This window comes from Pseudophryne corroboree, chromosome 9 (assembly GCF_028390025.1).
Source record: "Pseudophryne corroboree isolate aPseCor3 chromosome 9, aPseCor3.hap2, whole genome shotgun sequence".
Lineage (NCBI taxonomy): Eukaryota > Metazoa > Chordata > Amphibia > Anura > Myobatrachidae > Pseudophryne > Pseudophryne corroboree.
In genome coordinates this window covers 340,345,994-340,364,000 of record NC_086452.1, presented here as the reverse complement: position 1 = coordinate 340,364,000, position 18,007 = coordinate 340,345,994, and the positions used below count along the sequence as shown (strand labels likewise).

The window sequence follows — 18,007 nt, the reverse complement described above, 5'->3', positions numbered from 1 at the left end:
AGGATTGCACTGTTGTAGCGCAGATCCCAGCTAGAGAGCCAGAATGGTTAGTCTCTCTGAGGGGGACTATTTCTCAGATTTCTGACAGGGTTGCTAGGACTGAGCATGCTACTCAGATCCTACAGTCCTCTATGGTTGTATGGTCTGATACCGCTTCCTCGGGTCCCCTGCGGTACAGTCTCAAAAACGTGCACTTGCAATGCTTACGCAGGATGACACGGACACCGACTCTGGCACTGCAGACGGTGATGGGGATGTGTCGAAGGGGACAGCACTTGCTAGGGGGGTGCAGTTGATGATTGAAACTGTGAGGGATATTTTACATATTTCTGACACAGCTCCTGAACAGGTGGAGCTGGCCTTTTTTACAGATAATAAGAAGCCCCCCCTCACCTTCCCGGCTTCCAAAGAATTAAACGCTATCTTTGAGAAAGCCTGGGAACTCCGGAAAAGAAATTTCAGATCCCTAAGAGGGTCTTGGTTGCTTTTCGTCTCTGCCGATAGTTGACGCCTCTATCTCCAGGCTGTCAAAACAGGTGGTTTTACCAGTCCTGGGATATACCGCGTTGAAGGACCCGGCAGATCGCAAGGTGGATGCTACGCTAAAATTCATTTACACGGCTTCCGGGGCTATATTACGGCCTACTATAGCCTGTGCTTGGATTGCAAAAGCTATTGCCAGGTGGTCGATCACTCTGCAGGAGGAGTCGACTTCGCTGGATAAAGGTGACGTTGATGTATTTTTATGCCACATTCAGGATTCTGCAGGGTTCCTGGTGGATTCCATGAAGGACCTGGGTTTTATGGCTGCGGGGATCTCCTCCATGTCCGTCTCAGCTCACAGGGGTCTCTGGCTGCGCCAATGGTCTGCGGATGTGGAATCCAGGAAGAGCGTAGAGGGCCTACCCTATACTGGTCAGGCTCTCTTTGGGGAGGCGCTGGATGCGTGGATTGCCACGGCTACCGCGGGTAAGTCTTCTTTCCTCTCATCAGCTGCACCGGCTGCGAAGAAATCTTTTACACCAGCCATGTCACAGTCCTTTCGGCCCGCGAGGCCTAGAAAGAACAAGCCTTCGAACACCTTCTTCAGAGGTGGTCGTGCCAAAGGAAAGAAACCTGCTCCCGCAGGTTCCCAAACCCAGATGCCCGCTTCTGATACCCCTCAGTCCTCCGCATGACGGTGGACAGCTAGGCCCGGAGGAAGGTCGGGTGGGGGCAAGACTCCGGCAGTTCAGCCACGTCTGGGTGTCATCTGGCCTGGACCCCTGGGTACTGGATATAGTGTCCAGGGGGTACAGACTGGAGTTTCAAAACCCCCCACCTCACCGTTTCTTCAAATCAGGCTTGCCAGCTCTGCTGGCAGACAGAACAGTTCTTCTAGAAGCCATCAGAAAACTGGTGGTGTCAGAGGTCATTGTTCCAGTTCCAACTCGGCAGTGGAACAAGGGTTATTATTCGAACCTTTTTGTGGTACCGAAACCAGATGGTTCGGTACGGCCTATTCTAAACGTAAAGTCTTTGAACCCTTATAATCAGGGAGTTCATATTCAAGATGGAATCTCTGATAGCTGTCATCTCAGGACTGACGGAGGGGAAGTTCCTGGTTTCTCTAGACATTAAGGATGCTTACCTCCACATTCCCATTTGGTCGCCGTATCAGGCATATCTCAGGTTTGCACTGTTGGACGATCACTATCAGTTCCAGGCGTTGCTGTTTAGCCTCTCCACAGCACCAAGGTGATGGCGAAGATGATGGTTCTCCTCCGCAGACAGGGGGTGAACATAATTCCATATCTGGACGATCTCCTGATCAAGGCGTCGTCCAGGGAGAGGTTGTTGCGATCCATCGCGCTCACGACAAAGCTGCTCAGGAAGCATGGCTGGATCCTGAACCTTCCGAAGTCTCATCTGGAGCCGACAAGGAGGCTGTCATTCCTGGGAATGATCCTCGACACGGAAGTGCAGAGGGTATTTCTCCCGGTGGAGAAAGCGTTGGTGATTCAAACAATGGTCTGGGATGTCTTAAAGCCTACCCGGGTATCGGTTCATCAATGCATACGCCTTCTGGGGAAGATGGTTGCCGCCTACGAGGCTCTGCAGTACGGCAGGTTTCATGCTCGACCTTTTCAGCTTGGACCTCTTGGACCAGTGGTTGGGCTCTCACCTACACATGCACAAGAGGATACGCCTGTCTCCGAAAGCCAGGATTTCACTCCTCTGGTGGCTACAACTTCCGCTCCTTCTGGAAGGCCAATGGTTTGGAATTCAAGACTGGATTCTTTTAACCACAGATGCAAGTCTAAGAGGTTGGGGAGCAGTTGCTCTGGGGGAAACCTTTCAGGAAAAATGGTTGGATCAAGAATCCCTTCTCCCAATAAACATCCTGGAACTCAGGGCCGCGTACAACGCCCTTCTGCAAGCAGCACACCTTCTACAGAATCGGGCTGTTCAGGTGCAGTCTGACAACGTGACCACAGTGGCCTAAATCGACAAGGCGGAACGAAGAGCAGGGCTTCAGTGTCAGAGGTGACAAAAATCCTCCTCTGGGCAGAGAGGCACGCTGTAGCGATGTCCGCAATCTTCATTCCGGGAGTAGACAACTGGGAAGCAGACTTCCTCAGCAGACACGATCTCCAGCCAGGAGAGTGGGGCCTCCACCCGGAGGTGTTCGAGGAGGTAACCGGTTGGTGGGGGGGTTCCTCACATAGACATGATGGCCTCCCGCCTCAACAGAAGCTGCGGAGGTACTGTTCCAGGTCGAGGGACCCACAGGCAGTGGCACTGGATGCACTAGTAACGCTGTGGGTGTTCATTTCAGTGTATGCATTCCCTCCACTTCCTCTAATTCCAAGAGTTCTACAACTTTTAAAAAGAACAAAAGTTCTGGCAATCCTCATTGCTCCAGACTGGCCAGGGAGGTCTTGGTACGCAGATCTACTGGATCTACTGAAGATCCAAGGCCCCTACCTCTTCGGGAGGATCTTCTACTGCAGGGGCCGTTCGCTTATGAAGACTTACCACAGCTACGTTTGACGGCATGGCGGTTGAGCGCCAGATCTTAGCTCGGAAGGGTATTCCGAGCGAGGTTATTCCTACCCTGATAGAGGCTAGGAAGGGGGTAACGTCTAAACATTACCATCGAATTTGAAAAAAATGTGTGTCTTGGTGTGAATCTAAGAAATTTCCTGCGTGGAGTTTCAACTTGGACATTTTCTCCTTTTTACTGCAAGCAGGTGTAGATATGGGCCTGAGATTGGGCTCCATCAAGGTCCAGATCTCAGCTTTGTCCATTTTCTTCCAGAAACAATTGGCTGTCCTCCCTGTGGTTCAGACCTTTTTGAAAGGGGTTCTGCACATCCAGCCTCCCTTTGTGACGCCAAAGGCACCCTGGGATCTTGATGTGGTGTTGCATTTCCTGCAATCGGATTGTTTTGAGCCTCTACAGGAGGCTGAAATCAAGTTTCTCACGTGGAAGGCGGTAACTTTGTTGGCCTTGGCTTCGGCTCGACGTGTGTCAGAATTGGGGGCTTTGTCCTGTAAAAGTGCCTATCTGGTCTTCCATGAAGGGCGGCACTCAGGACTTGTCAACAGTTTCTTCCTAAGGTTGTGTCGGCTTTTCATATCAACCAACCTATTGTGGTGCCAGTGGCTATTGACTCCTCAATTGCTTCAAAGGCCTTGGATGTTGTGAGGGCTTTGAAGATTTATGTGAAGAGGACGGCACGTCACAGAAAATCTGACTGTTTGTCCACTATGATCCCAAGAAAATTGGGTGTTCTGCTTCTAAGCAGTCGATTTTCCTGCTGGATCAGGTTCACCATCCAGCATGAATATTCTACGGCAGGATTGCCATGTCAAAAATCTGTTAAGGCCCACTCTACTCGTAAGGTGGGTTCTTCCTGGGCGGCTGCCCGGAGTGTCTCGGCTGTACAGCTTTGCCGAGCAGCTACTTGGTCTGGATCGAACACGTTTGCTAAGTTTTACAAGTTCGATACTTCGGCCTCTGATGACCTCAAGTTTGGTCAAGCAGTTCTGCATGAGCCTGCGCGCTCTCCCTCCCGTTCTGGGAGCTTTGGTACGTCCCCATGGTACTAATATGGACCCCAGCATCCTCTAGTATGTAAGAGAAAATAGGATTTTAATTACCTACTGGTAATTCCTTTTCTCGTAGTCCGTAGAGCATGCTGGGCGCCCGCCCAGCGCTTCTTTATCCTGCAGTGGTGGTTTGGTTCAGTACTGCCTGGTTCCTAGGTAAGTTCTGCGTTTTTTACTGTTTCAGTACTGTTTCAGCTGGTGCTGAGTTTTCCGGCATGTTGGCTGGATTTGCCTTGTATGTGTGAGCTGGTATGAATCTCGCCACTATCTGTGTATTTCCTTCTCTCGAAGTATGTCGTCTCCTCGGGCACAGTTTCTAGACTGAGTCTGGTAGGAGGGGCATAGAGGGAGGAGCCAGCCCACACTGTTAAACTTTTAAAGTACCAATGGCTCCTGGTGGACCCAACTATACCCCATGGTACTTATATGTACCCCAGCATCCTCTACGAACTACGAGAAAAGGATTTACCGGTAGGTAATTAAAATCCTATTTTTTTGGTGGTAAGCCATTCCAGTGTGGCTTTTGCTCGATGATTTAGATCAGTGGTTCTCAACCTTGGTCCTCAAGTACCCCCAACAGTTCATGTTTCCCAGGTCACCGAGCAGTTGAACAGGTGTATTTATTACTCACTGACACATTTTAAAAGACCCACAGGTGGAGCAAATTATTTCACTTGCAATCCTGTGAGGAGACCTGGAAAACATGAACTGTTGGGGGTACTTGAGAACCGCTGCTGAGAACCACTGATTTAGATCATTGTAATAATGGAAGTTAAGTTTTTGTCCTAGCTCTCTTGTAGACTGCAGCAGATTTCCCTCCAGGATTTCTCTGTACGTTGCTGTATTCTTATGAGCCTTCCAGACCCTTCTGCAGAGAAGCATCACAGTAACATTATGCTGCCAGCAACTTGCTTCACTATAGGGATGGTGTTTTCACTGTGATATGAAGTGTTAGGTATGCACCAAGCCTAGTGTTTCGCATTGTTGCAAGCTGTAGCTGGGCTTTAAAGTGAGATTTTTCAAAAACTACTTCTGCTTGCCACTCTCGCCTGTACGTGTTATTGCTCACCTATCTGTTATGTTAGACTGTAACACAGTGGTTCCCAGACTTTTGTGAGTCACGGCACCCTGGAGTATCAGATTTTTTTTTCACGGCACCCCTAGGCCACAAGTTTCTTATTGAGAAATTTAGAAAAAAATATTAGATTAAGTAAATTATGTTTATATGTCATCCTTAGGGTCAGTTATGTGGTGAAGGACAAGATTAGCTTCTGTTTGGCCACATATTGTATGATTGGCAGCCACCAGCACTGGTTTTGCCTATTACATTGACAATAAATAGTTTGAATTGGTCCTTGACCACCAACCTGAGGCACCCCTGCAAGTGTCCCGCGGCACCCCAGGGTGCCACGGCACACAGTTTGGGAACCACTGCTGTAACACCTTTAGGGTTGCCATTAGTCTCTTGTTTGCCTTCCTTACTACAGCTCTTTTCTCACCCGGGACCTCCGTTTTGGGGGACGTCCTTTTTATAAACTGCTTCACAGTTCTTTAATATTGTCTCCATTTTTCTTTCAATTAACTTAATTGAGCTGCTGGCAGGGTTAGAAAACCCCCCATTAAAAACTCCCTTTTTTTTTTTTTTTTTTGCATTCATGTTTTAATTTAAAAAAATGCTTATTATATTACTACTGTGAATAGTTGCTATGTATTAGAAACCTTGAGCAACTATGTTTTTATGTTTTCAAACCTTAAGGGGGTATCTAAAAATCATGTTTTTTTTAGAGCTGCATGTATGCAGCTATCTTTTCCTTTAAAAACAAAAAAATTCTCTTCTATGAGCAGTCATTGATACTGACTGCTTCAATGCGTGGTGGACTGGCAAATAGGACGTTGACACTGGCAAGTCCCCGGTCGTACCCAGAGCATTGAGAGTTACACGTAAAAGGCTACCCACACTGCAGGGAGTCCGTTTACGGCAGCGGGGCTGGTATGCAGCAGTGGCCCCCCATAACTTCAGTGGCATTCTGGTTATCTGGTCTACCACCAGGGACACAAATTGCAATGGGGACAATGTGCTATCGCCGGCAAGTCCCAGGTCTTAGCCGTGGAGGAGGAGCCTTGGCTTGGTTTTTTTCATCCCTCAACCTTTAGAGTGCCCCCTTCCCTAGACTGTTCTCCAAAGAAACCCTCTCTCTCCTCCTCCTGAATGTCACACAGTCATTTTTCTGCACCGGACAGATTTCAAGAACGAGGTACACTACTCTTGCCTCCCCTATGACTCACATTGTGCTATGAGCACTTGAAATTCTGCTGTGTTTTTGCGGTTACATGTGTTTCCATACCTGTTAGGTGCTAGAATATTCTGGGCTCTTTAAGCATAATTTTTTTCTCTCCTTATATTGCTTGTTCAATTTTAGTTCTTGATCGCAACGTTGGTGGGCAGAGTGATTGATATTGTTTCTACTTCATGCTAATCTGGGAAGACCTCAAAGCTATTTATATATTATCAGGTAGCAACTCAAGACCCAGAATTCTTTATTAGGATTGTCACCCTCTAAGTAACACTTAAGCTGAGTATGGACTGGAGTGACAGGCATTCATTCGACATCAGAGAAACTATAATGAAGGACGGAATAATCATGTTCCATCCTCCATTAGTATAAACCAGGTCGCTAGCAATATCGCTAGATTTGATGTGCAGCATATGAAACCTAGCGTCCGTCGCATGCAACCGCAGGAGCATGCAATCACCTGTACACAAAGCAATGTAAGCGATTTGTCATTACCCAGCTTTAGTCCGGTCCCTGTATATCTTCCCTTTCTTCATTGATGATTGTTAGTAGGTAGGGTGCTAATCTGCAGAACAAAGTTGCAATGGTAGTGTGCAGTACTTCAGTTACTGTTGCTTGCAGAATTTTGTTTTTTATTCTGATCTGGAAACAGAATTGATGTAATTTTCGAGGCGCTATTGCTTTGTCTTGTGCACTACATATTTCTTTATTAAGATTTGGTAAATGGAGTTTACGTAGTTGTGTTTTACATAGAGATATGTCCTCATACATCTTTGCTGCAGTTACGACAAACAGCCCCTCTTGGTACTCCAGATAGTGTGAGAATCTTATCCCATCGGTTGTCTTTTTCTGCAGAAAATGCATCTGAGTCTCAACGTAATACGACTAGGACACACGTGGAGACTGTGCTGATTAATTTCATATACAGTATGTTTATCTGTGTGCGACTGAGTCTCTTGGTCTGTATATAAAGTGCTTCAGTGTATAAGCCGCAGCTTTTTTCCATTGAAAGTTCTGTTCTGCTCCATATACAGTCTGTCACACACAATATACGTTGTATATCAAATTAATCAGCAGTGTCTCCTTGTGCGTCCTAGTTACATTGTGTTGTAACTTAGACTCATTTTCAGCAGTAAGACATCCAACGTTAGCAGAGTTGCACAGGAACTGGCGGCTCACTCACACCAGGCATCTCACACTGCATGGCGTGTTGAGGCTAGGTGTATGAGGACGCATCTGTATAAACACATCTGCAAAACACATTATTTATGGTGCTTTATGTTGCTTGATAATACATACAGTACATAGGGGGTCATTCCGAGTTGTTCGCTGGCTTGCAGATTTTAGCAGCTTTGCACACGCTAGGCTGCCGCCCTCTGGGGGGAGTGTATCTTAATTTAGCAGACTAGCGAACGAAAGATTAGCAGAATTGCGAATAGAAAATTCTTAGCAGTTTCTGAGTAGCTCCAGACCTACTCACAGATTGTGATCTGCTCAGGCCGTTTCGTTCCTGGTTTGACGTCACAAACACGCCCTGCGTTCGGCCAGCCACTCCCCCGTTTCTCCAGACACTCCAGCGTTTTTCCGCACACTCCCAGAAAACGGCCAGTTTCCGCCCAGAAACACCCACTTCCTGTCAATCACACTCCGATCACTTCAACGATGAAAATTCTTAGTTCGGACGTGAGTAAATCTACTAAGTGTTGTGTTAAAATACTTAGCGCATGCGCACTGCGTATCATGGGCATGCGCATTTTAGCCTTATTCTCTCCGTTGCGAAATCGGCAACGAGCGATCAACTCGGAATGACCCCCATAGGCTTTAAGTTAAACACATGATGAGATTTGGGCATGGATCACTAAAAGTGTATTTGAGAGTTTAAATAGGTTACATTTAAGTTTTTACACTTTGCTTTTATTTTTTTTTATACCTTATTAAGATGATAAACTAATCTTTTGTTTTTGGTGCAGGATGGAGGTGTTCACGTGTTGTCAAATCCAGTGAGGAATCAGCAAGAGTTGGAAATATACACACCAATTACCCTGTCTCCCAAAATCCTAACCTTTCCCTGGCAACCAAAGCCGGGGGCCTATCAGTACATTATTAAGGTAATTTTACATTCTATACAGTTATTGAATACACTCTTAATGTTCATGTACATTAGCAGTAATAATATATAAATATATTGTACATACTATATAGGTATACGTTTTTACAATTACCTCTGTTCAGTATGGCGCAACACAAACAAGTTGGTCACAAGTTAATTTTTAGCTGTAGTAAATTAAATGGAAGTTCATGGTGTGAAGATTATTATTGTTTCGAAGAATTGTATGTTGTCCTAGTTGCCGTCTGTAGAAAATTGACATTTTACTGAACACTAAGATATTTTCAAAAATTTCTTTTTCATTGGAAATTCCAAGGTACAAGGTGGAAGTGGAAATTTTACATGGTCCTCCTCAAATAATGCAGTGGCCACTGTGACAGTCAAAGGGCTAATGACGACTGGGGATGACATTGGCGTTGGTGTCATACAGGCTCGAGATGTCCAAAATCTTCTACATTTTGGTGAAATGAAGGTGAAAAGATTTTTCATATTTAATACTATATTATGACTTAGGCAGTGTCCTTGTCCAGCTGAAATTTGTCCATAGTAATGTTGTCTAAGATGCAAGATAATCTGACTTGTCCAGGGTTGGTTCAGCCTAGGGTCACCAATGTGTATGTTAAAGAGCAGATAAACCCAGTATTTCACAATAATGTACATAGAATGCAGAATAATGGACAATAAGTAAGTGAATAGGCTATAAATGGCTAAATATACTGACCATATTCCCTCTCCCCAATGCAGCAGGTGCCATGTTAGGAAGGAGATGCTTATCTAACTGAGCAGGCTCCAGGTAGTGATCTGGTGACTTTATCACCTAAAATCTGAAGTGTGGATTGGGGGAGTTATACACAGGGTGGGTCCAGTGTTAGATAATCCTAAAATAATGGGAGAGGTATCAGCAGTCTGTAATGGAGTGTGGAGAATAATGCTTGCCTTTTTTATGAGCTGCAGTGAATGTCAAGTTAATGCTAAAAAAAATTTTTTTTTCATTTCTTGGTAGGGTTTATACTGTACATGAAATTTAATGTTATACCCCTTTTCCACTAAAAGCACAGGTCGCAGTCGTGTCACCTGACACGGCTGCGACCCGTGCTACAGCCCCTTTTGAACAGCGCTCACCAACCCGGCATATTGCCGGGTTGGTGACGCTACTACTGACGCGTTCCCAACATTCCCAGTTTTGCAGACTCAGAAGGAGTCAAATGAGTTTCCTGGAGGAATGCCACATCCACGCCAGATTTTTGTAAGAAAATCAGAATTTTCCTGCGTTTCGCCGGAGAGTTAATCCCTCCAACGTTCCAGGTTGCATAGCGTAGACTAGGCATCCCCCGAAGAAAGTATAACAAGGGGAACTTTCAGTACAAGGATGTCAAAGGACATCAGTAAAACTGACCCATTTAGACAGTACAGGACAGCGCTCAAAGGAGTAGAAGGAGGACACCACATAGGAAGGGAGGGAGGGGGAAAAGGGAGCACAGATGAAAAGAGGCATACAAACGCTAGCATTTGAAGCCAAACTTCCGAGCAAATGTACACATAATAACTGAACAAAAAGGATCTACATCCAGCAAGGGGGGGCATATCCGTCCCCGGTCCTCAAAATGCAGCAAAGTATGACTGTATAATTGGACCCCGGAGGTCCCAGCAGCGCATTGCGCAAAAGGACCTTAAAATAACATGCAGTATACAGAAATGAGACATAAAATGTGAAAAAGAAGAGGAAAAAAGGCAGCGTTATAAATTTAGAAAACACTATTCAGACATGAAAACATGCATGGCAGGAATAACGTAATGAGGCCATTTAGAACATGGAGCACGGAGCACACTCCCTCATTCTGTGGAATCAGAGATGTCTGCATCCTTGGCCTGGGACAACTCCTGGAGGTAGGCCAAAGCGTCAGGTGGGGTGGAGAAGTCCTTAAATGAAGTCCCATCATAAATGCGAAGCCTGGCTGGGTACAGTAGGCCAAATTTGCGCCCTTCAGCGACTAATCGGGAACAAACAGGGGAAAAGGATTTCCTGGCCCGTGATAACTCAGCGGAGTAGTCTTGAAAAATATGGAGCTTATGTCCTTCCCACGACAAAGATTTAGCTTTACGAGAGGCCGACCATATCTCCATCTTGTGTAGATAATTTAAGCAGCGGAACAGGGTAACGCGGTGTCTCGGCCTGTTAGGGGTCGGTGTCGGGCCCACCCTATGGACACTTTCTATAACCATGTCCTGGCAAACCGCCTCTATGCCTAAAAACGAGGGTAGAGTGTTGCGGACAAAATGGGCCAATGCGGGCCCCTTAATAGACTCAGGGAGGCCGACCAGCCTAATATTATTTCGACGCGATCTGTTCTCAATGTCGTCGATCTTATTCCACAGCTGATAGGAATCATTAGTGAGGCGCTTCACAGTGTGCTGCAAATCTCCTATATCATGGGAGGCTACACTGAGCTGTTGTTCTGTTGTAGAAACCCTGTGTGTCAAATGTTGCAGCTGACTGGTGGTATCAGCCACTGCTTTAGATAGTAGGGGAGTCATAGTGGCTGTAATGGCCGCCACCACCTCAGCATAAGTCACAGGGGCATCGCAGCCCACACTCACGTGTCCCCCAGATGCGGGTCCCTCGGCCGCGACTTTCTTGTGCAGGGGGGGAGCGCTCTCCACGGCAGAGTCTGCCTGCATGGTCCCCGCAGCCCGCCGCTTCTCCTGACGTGGAGGCTGCGGCAGTTGCTGCTGCTGGTCCGGCTGGGGCTGCGGCACCAGCGGCGCTTGAAAGCGGTCCATGTGAGCGGTGGGAGGAGTAGGTGCACTGCGGGCTGGCTCCGGGGGTCAAACGAGGCTTTAGAAGCCTAGTAAACGATGTCTGTAGAGGAGCGGGGGACGGAGCTCAGAACGGAGCTCAGGTCTCCATGAAGCCGGAACCGGAAGTCCAAACAGCTCTTAACTGCCATCTTGTAGGCTGTGTTTGAAAAATGACAGGAGCTAATTGGTTGGTACTTTATCACCGTCCACTTTATCTCTCTCCAAGACTTAGTACATAAGCTTCTAAGTGGGAGATGTACTACGCAGTGGAGTTGTTGCATACTATAAAATTATACAGAGCAGCTGATTGGCTGCCATGGGCAATTTCTCCACTGGCTCACTTCTCCACTCTTTTCTTCACTGCTTAGTGCATCTCCCCCTTAATCTGTTAAGGCCAGTACTCACTGGCCGATGTGGGAGAGATGTGCGCTGAGCGAACCGCTCAGCACACATCTCTCCCACCGCTCAGCACAGCGCGATGTGTGCTGAGTGGGGGTGTGTGTGTGTGAAATGAGCGACCTGCTAGATTGGCCTAATCTAGCACCAGTGATAGCGATGCGCGGAGCTGCGCATCGCTATCGCTGTGGGGGTACACACGGAGCGATCATGCTTAAAATCTAAGCAATCTAGCCAGACTGCTTAGATTTTAAGCAGTGATCGCTCCGTGAGTACCCCCTTTAGTCAAACAGCACTCTGACTCCTCTCCGTCTCAATAACATGCAAAAAATAAGCTTTTCTCTGCAAAATCACCTATGCATATACAATTATGTCCTCATACATGCTGCATTCACATAAAACAGCCTCTTGTCACACGACTGTTAGCACCGGATGTTATTTTAACCGAAAAAGTGTCTTACTTGCAACTAGGATGCACCAGGAGACTCTGCTGATTAATTTGAAATGCAAAACTTTTAGATCTGTGTGTGACTAAGTCTGTATATAAAGTACATGATACAGCAGCCGCAGCTTTTTCCATTGTGCTTCATATACAGACGTCCTAGTTGCATCGCATTGCGATTAAGACCTATCCTGGCAGCTCACTTGCACCACGCATCTTGCGACACATGGAGTATTGAGGCTGTTTGTACAAGGACACTTCTGTAAGTATTTTTTCAGCTGCAAATAAAGGCAGCAATCCCATGTAAATTTTTTTTTTTTTTTAAATAATACATTAGACTGGAAGAAGCAGCGGAGTATTTACGTTTTATTCCTTGATTTTGTTTCTTCAGACTGAAGACTTTCCAAGAACTTGCATGGAACATGATATTCTGTAGGGGAATATTTATTAATCCATCTAAAGAGGACAGGTGGAGGTGTTACCCGTAGCTGCATGTCTGATTCTAGTTATTTCTCTTTCATCCATCTGGGGGACGCTGCATACTTACTGATGGGTTAGAATGCGTGGGAAGGGAGTTTGGCACAGAACCTATAAAAACTAACTCCTCCCCCTCTGATCCCCAGCCTGACCAACAGTTACCTCAGTTTTTTTGTTTCTGGAGAGTGCAGGCACAGTTCTCCTTGCTATAGTTTTTAGTTAGGTTTTTATTTATTTGATTTACCTCTAATTGTACATACTTGGTCCCTGTCTACAGGTGACAAGTATATTTAGAGTAGGGCTAGATGGAGAATTTCCCACTCAACACAGCCTTTGAGGAAGCCACCATACTAAGGTCACTGGGGCTTTCTTCTATCCGGACAAGTGATCCGAGAGGGCAGCTGTCAGGTAGGACAAGGCTCCATAACTTAATGGTCATTCCGGCAGCCACAACCTGTTTTAAACAGTGTTGGGTTATTCTTCCCCTCTGTGTGGTATCATGTAAGCGCGGTGCTGTGGAGTAGGTGAAAGGGCGCGCGCTGTGAGCTGTTGTGGCGGTGGTCTGACGGGCCGCTGGTGAGTGTGAGCGCTGGTGCTCGGTCCGTGCCGCACAGGTTGGATGGGCAGCGGGAACAGTATCTCCGGATACTGAAGGGGATATAAGGACATTTCCTCAGGCCGTACTGTGAGTGAAGGGGATTTTGACCCTGGACGCTGCTTATGCCTCGGTCTGGCACCGCTTGGGTCCCCTTACTGAAGGGGAGCGGCCAGCCGCGGCAGTTACACAGAAGGGGGAAGGATCTCTTCCCACCTTGCGCTTCCCGCTCAGGTGACGTTTACTGCGCCGCCCACCTGAATCTGGGGATGCTGGCTTGTACTACAAGGGCCATTTTCTCCACGCTGCAGAGACACTGCGGGGGATGCTGCGCTGCTGATACCACATCACACATACAATTAAGGGGACATCAGCTTCTCACATTGTTCGTTTCAGGCAGGGATCAGCTGACTGCAAGTATTGGGCTAGCCCTGTGCTGGTTCACTGTGATTTTATCATAATTTCATATTACACTAGTGGGTTGTCACCCTGTTGTTGTTACAGGCGGATATTATATCTGTTTTAGACATTGTGTAAGGGGATAAATAGACTCTGAATTTTATACAGACCCCTTCTTGCTACTCACTGTTTACGGTTTAGGAAAGTTGTTACTGTAGATTTAACAGATAAAATGGGCAATACGCCGTACAAATCTGCTATAGGGAAAGCAGGCTCTGTTCATTTTGTCTGTTTACTTTGCAGTTCCAAGCTGTCTGAATGTAGCACGGACCCAGGTCCTCTGCACGGCGTGCTCTGGAACACCTGTTGCGGAGCAGCAGGGAGGTTCTACGGATCAGTCAATGCCTCAGTGGGCCAGGAATATGGCGAATGCTTTTGCTGACTTGCGTCAGTCCCAGCCGGGTACTGATTCAGGACAGTCTGCTGAAGAGCCACCATGGGCAAGAAATATGGGCAAATGTCTTTCTGACTTAGCACAATGTTTGATCAAGATAGTTACTGCTTCAGGCTCAGCTACCTAAACGACAGCAGCCACTATCCGCTATCACTTTCCCAGGAGAGGAGTCCGATTCTGTAGTTTCCCCTTTGGAGGAAGGTAAATTAGATCCTGAGTGGGAGGATACCTCCGCTTGGAAAGAAAAAGAGTTGTCTACTAGCTCAGGTGTCAGATTATTGATAGAAGCCATACGTCAGCCCCTTAATCTTCAAGATGCGGCAGAGACTTCAACAGCCTTTTTCAAACTACAGAAAAGACAAGTAGCTGTGTTCCCTTTCTATACGCATTCAATCAGACAACGCCACAGCGGTGGTTTACATAAACAAACAAGGCGGAACTTGCAGCTGGAGAGCCATGAAGGAGGTCGCCCATATTCTCCAGTGGGCAGAGCGTTGGGTTCCGACCATCTCCGCAGTTCATTCCAGGAGTGAAAAACTGGGAAGCAGATTTTTAAGCCATCACATGGTCTATCCGGGAGAATGGGAACTTCATCAAGAAGTCTTTCTGACCCTGATGTCTCTGTGGGGGACACCCGACATCGACCTCATGACGTCTCGTCTCAACCGAAAGCTACCTCGCTACGGCTCCTGGACTCAGGATCCGCAGGCAGAGTTGATCGATGCATTGACAGCTCCATGGCAATTTCACCTGGGATATGTTTTTCTGCCAATTCCTTTAATACCATGCTTCAACGCATCCGGAGAGAAGGTCTCCCGGTCATTCTGGTGTCTCCGGACTGGCCTTGTCGTCGGTAGTACACTCTCCTCCGCAGCATGGTGACCAGGGAACCATTCCGTCTGCTTCTGTGACCCGATCTTCTACAAGGACCTTGTCGCCACCACGATTTAAATTGTCTGGTTCTTGAATCCAGCATTCTAAGAGCTAAAGGTTTATCTCGACTAGTGGTGAGAACTATGGTTCAGGCTAGAAAACCAGTCACTTCTCGAATTTACCACAGAGTATGGAGTATCTACATTGCTTGGTGTGAAAGGCATGGGCTGTCGTCTGACCTCTTTGCTTACCTCGCTTGTTGTCTTTCCTTCAGGATGGTATGTCTAAAGGACTTCGTCTTTCTTCCCTTAAAGGACAAGTTTCGGCCTTGTCAGTTCTTTTTCCAAAAAGATTGGCTATCATTCCGGAGGTCCAGACATTTCTTCAAGGGGTGCTCAGGATTCAGCCTCCGTTTGTTCATCCAGTTCCTCCCTGGAATTTAAATGTGGTCCTACTGGCTCTCCAGAAGCCTCCTTTTGAACCACTGGAGACTGTAGAATTGATGTTTCTTACTCTGAAGGTGTTTTTTCCTTTTGGCCATTGCTTCGGCCAGGCGTGTTTCTGAGTTAGCTGCGCTTTCTTGTAGACCATCTTTGTTGGTTTTTCATTAGGATCGAGTGGTCTTATGTACAAAGCGTTCATTCTTGCCAAACGTTGTGTTGGCTTTCCATATGAATCAGGACATAGTACTTCCAGCGCTTGCTCCAGAGTCTTCTTGAAAGGATTGTCATTTGGCGTTTTTGGATGTTGTTAGGGCCTTACTCATTTATTTGTTCCGTACAGAGTCTATTCGCCGTAAAGATACCTTGTTGGTTTGGATTGATGCACCCAAACGTGGCTGGCCGGCCACTAAAAACACAGTAGCGCGTTGGATAACTTCTGCTATTCGGCAGACATGCGTATCTTCTGCCCTATCTGTGCCTGGCTCCCTGAGGGCTCATTGGACTAGAGCTGTTGGGGCCTCCTGGGCTGTTCACGGAGATGTTTCAGTTGAACCGCTGTGTAGAGCCGCGACTTGATCGTCCGCAGGTTTACCGTTTTCATACTTTTGGTTTGGAGACTGCCTCTGTTGGACGTCAAATTTTACAGACCGCTCTGCCATCTGTTTCTCCCTCCTCTAATTAGCTTGCTTTGGGAAATCCCATCAGTAATAACACAGCGTCCCCCAGATGGATGAAAGAGAAATAGGGATTTTTGTTGCTTACCGTAAAATCTTTCTCTGATCCATATGGGGGACGCTGCGATTCATCCCGTATTTTTGTCTGGTTTATTGGTTGTGTTATGTTCTGCCTCTTCCGGCTTTGATAAACGTTAACTGAGGTAATTGTTGTTCAGGCTGAAGATGGGAGGGTTTAGAGGGGGGAAGAGTTAGTTTTTATAGGTTTTGTGCATTACTCCCTTCCCACACACTCTAATGGGCCCTACACAGTGACAGATCAGCCGCTGAGCTACCCGACGGCGGATACGGCCGACGGGCGACCCGGCGGCAGGGGTGCAGTGACGGGGGAGTGAAGTTTCTTCACTCCCCCCGTCACCTGGCTTCATAGCAGTGCAGGCAAATATGGACGAGATCGTCCATATTGGCCTGCCCTGCGCTCGTTCATCGCTGGTGCCTCCACACGGAAAGATATGAATGGTATCTCGTTCATTAATGAGCGAGATCGTTCATATCTTTCACTAATATCGCCCAGTGTGTAGGGCCCATAACCCATCAGTAAGTACGCAGCGTACCCCAGATGGATCAGAGACGGAGATTTTACGGTAAGCAACAAAAATCCCTATCTTATACATGTAGAATGTAATAGACCAGTAATGGGGAACCTTGGCACTCCAGCTGTTGTTAAACTACACATCCCAGCATGCCCTACTACAGTTTTGCTATTTGGCCATGCTAAAACTGTAGCAGGGCATGCTGGGATGGATAGTTCAACAACAGCTGTAGTGCCAAAATTCCTTATCAATGTACTAGACGAATGATAGCCATGATTTGTGCTATGGGCAATATCATGTGTCCTCTATAGAAGGTTTGTAATTGAGAGTGAGTATTTGGAACTCCCCTCTGAACTGTTTTCACTGTGACATCCTCTCTACACTCATTCACCTGTGTGTCTGGCTAGCAACCATACTTTTTCTTATTGGAGAGATTTTTAAAAAGAGGTAATTTGTTTTAGAGCCATTGGAAAAATACTTTCTAATAGGTGCCATGTTGATTAAATGAAAATCAAATCTTCAATATGGGATGGCTGCTTTAAAAAGGTGAAATATATAGTTTTGGTCTCTGACTTCTAATTACAGTCAGTATTATAATTGTATGATTTTATGTTAGGCCTATGCAAATAGATGTAGCAGTGTAATGTAAGGATGTTCTCAGTATTTACTAAGAAAGTCATAGAAGTGTGAATTTGGTTGATGTTGCGTTCCTGTGAAATCTAACCTTCCAGTATAATCTCAGATTAGTAATCCACAGTACATAGTGTAAATGCATAACAAGGTCATTAACAAGACACACAATACTTGGTATATCAAATGTTTCAGGTTTTTGTCATTGAGCCCACTGGCATGGAATTCATCCCTTGCCCAGTTGAAGCCCGTGTAGGAAACAGACTTGAGCTGCCTCTAAGGATATTCGGCCTCCTGAATGAGAACAATGAGGTTGTGACACTGAGCGACTGCTCACACTTTGCATTGGCTGTAGAAATGGAGACTCCTGGGATATTTAAAATCCTGCCAGGTATGTAGAGCAGTATGGCAATCACCTTAGACATTGCTGGAAAATAACAGCTGACAGTGGTGATATAATGTGAATATTCTCTAGACTTGTACAATCTCTTGGGTTTCAGAGAGTGCTATAGAAGAGGAGGAAGCATAAATTGCAGTGTTTGTAGGTAGGAGTGTGACTTACTGAGAATCACCATTTGTCAGCAATGCTGACGTTACTCTTCCATTAATAAATGTACAAGTGTGTGTCTGTGCTTATATCAACGCAAAAGTAATAGTAATAATATATCCCAAGAGCTGTAATTCATAAAACATCTTGTATATAGAGAGTTGAGTGGCAGGGGCACTCAGGGACAGT

At 46.4% G+C, this 18,007-nt stretch overlaps 1 protein-coding gene across 1 annotated transcript in view; it reads left to right on the top strand.

Annotated features, from left to right (window-relative positions):
* NUP210 (nucleoporin 210) overlaps nucleotides 1–18,007 on the top strand; it is a 390,084-nt gene that overhangs the window by 134,415 nt on the left and 237,662 nt on the right. The window contains exons 11-13 of the mRNA XM_063940607.1: nucleotides 8,360–8,497; nucleotides 8,813–8,968; nucleotides 17,467–17,662. Of these exons, the coding sequence (XP_063796677.1) occupies nucleotides 8,360–8,497; nucleotides 8,813–8,968; nucleotides 17,467–17,662 (490 nt within the window). The remainder of the gene's footprint in view (nucleotides 1–8,359; nucleotides 8,498–8,812; nucleotides 8,969–17,466; nucleotides 17,663–18,007) is intronic.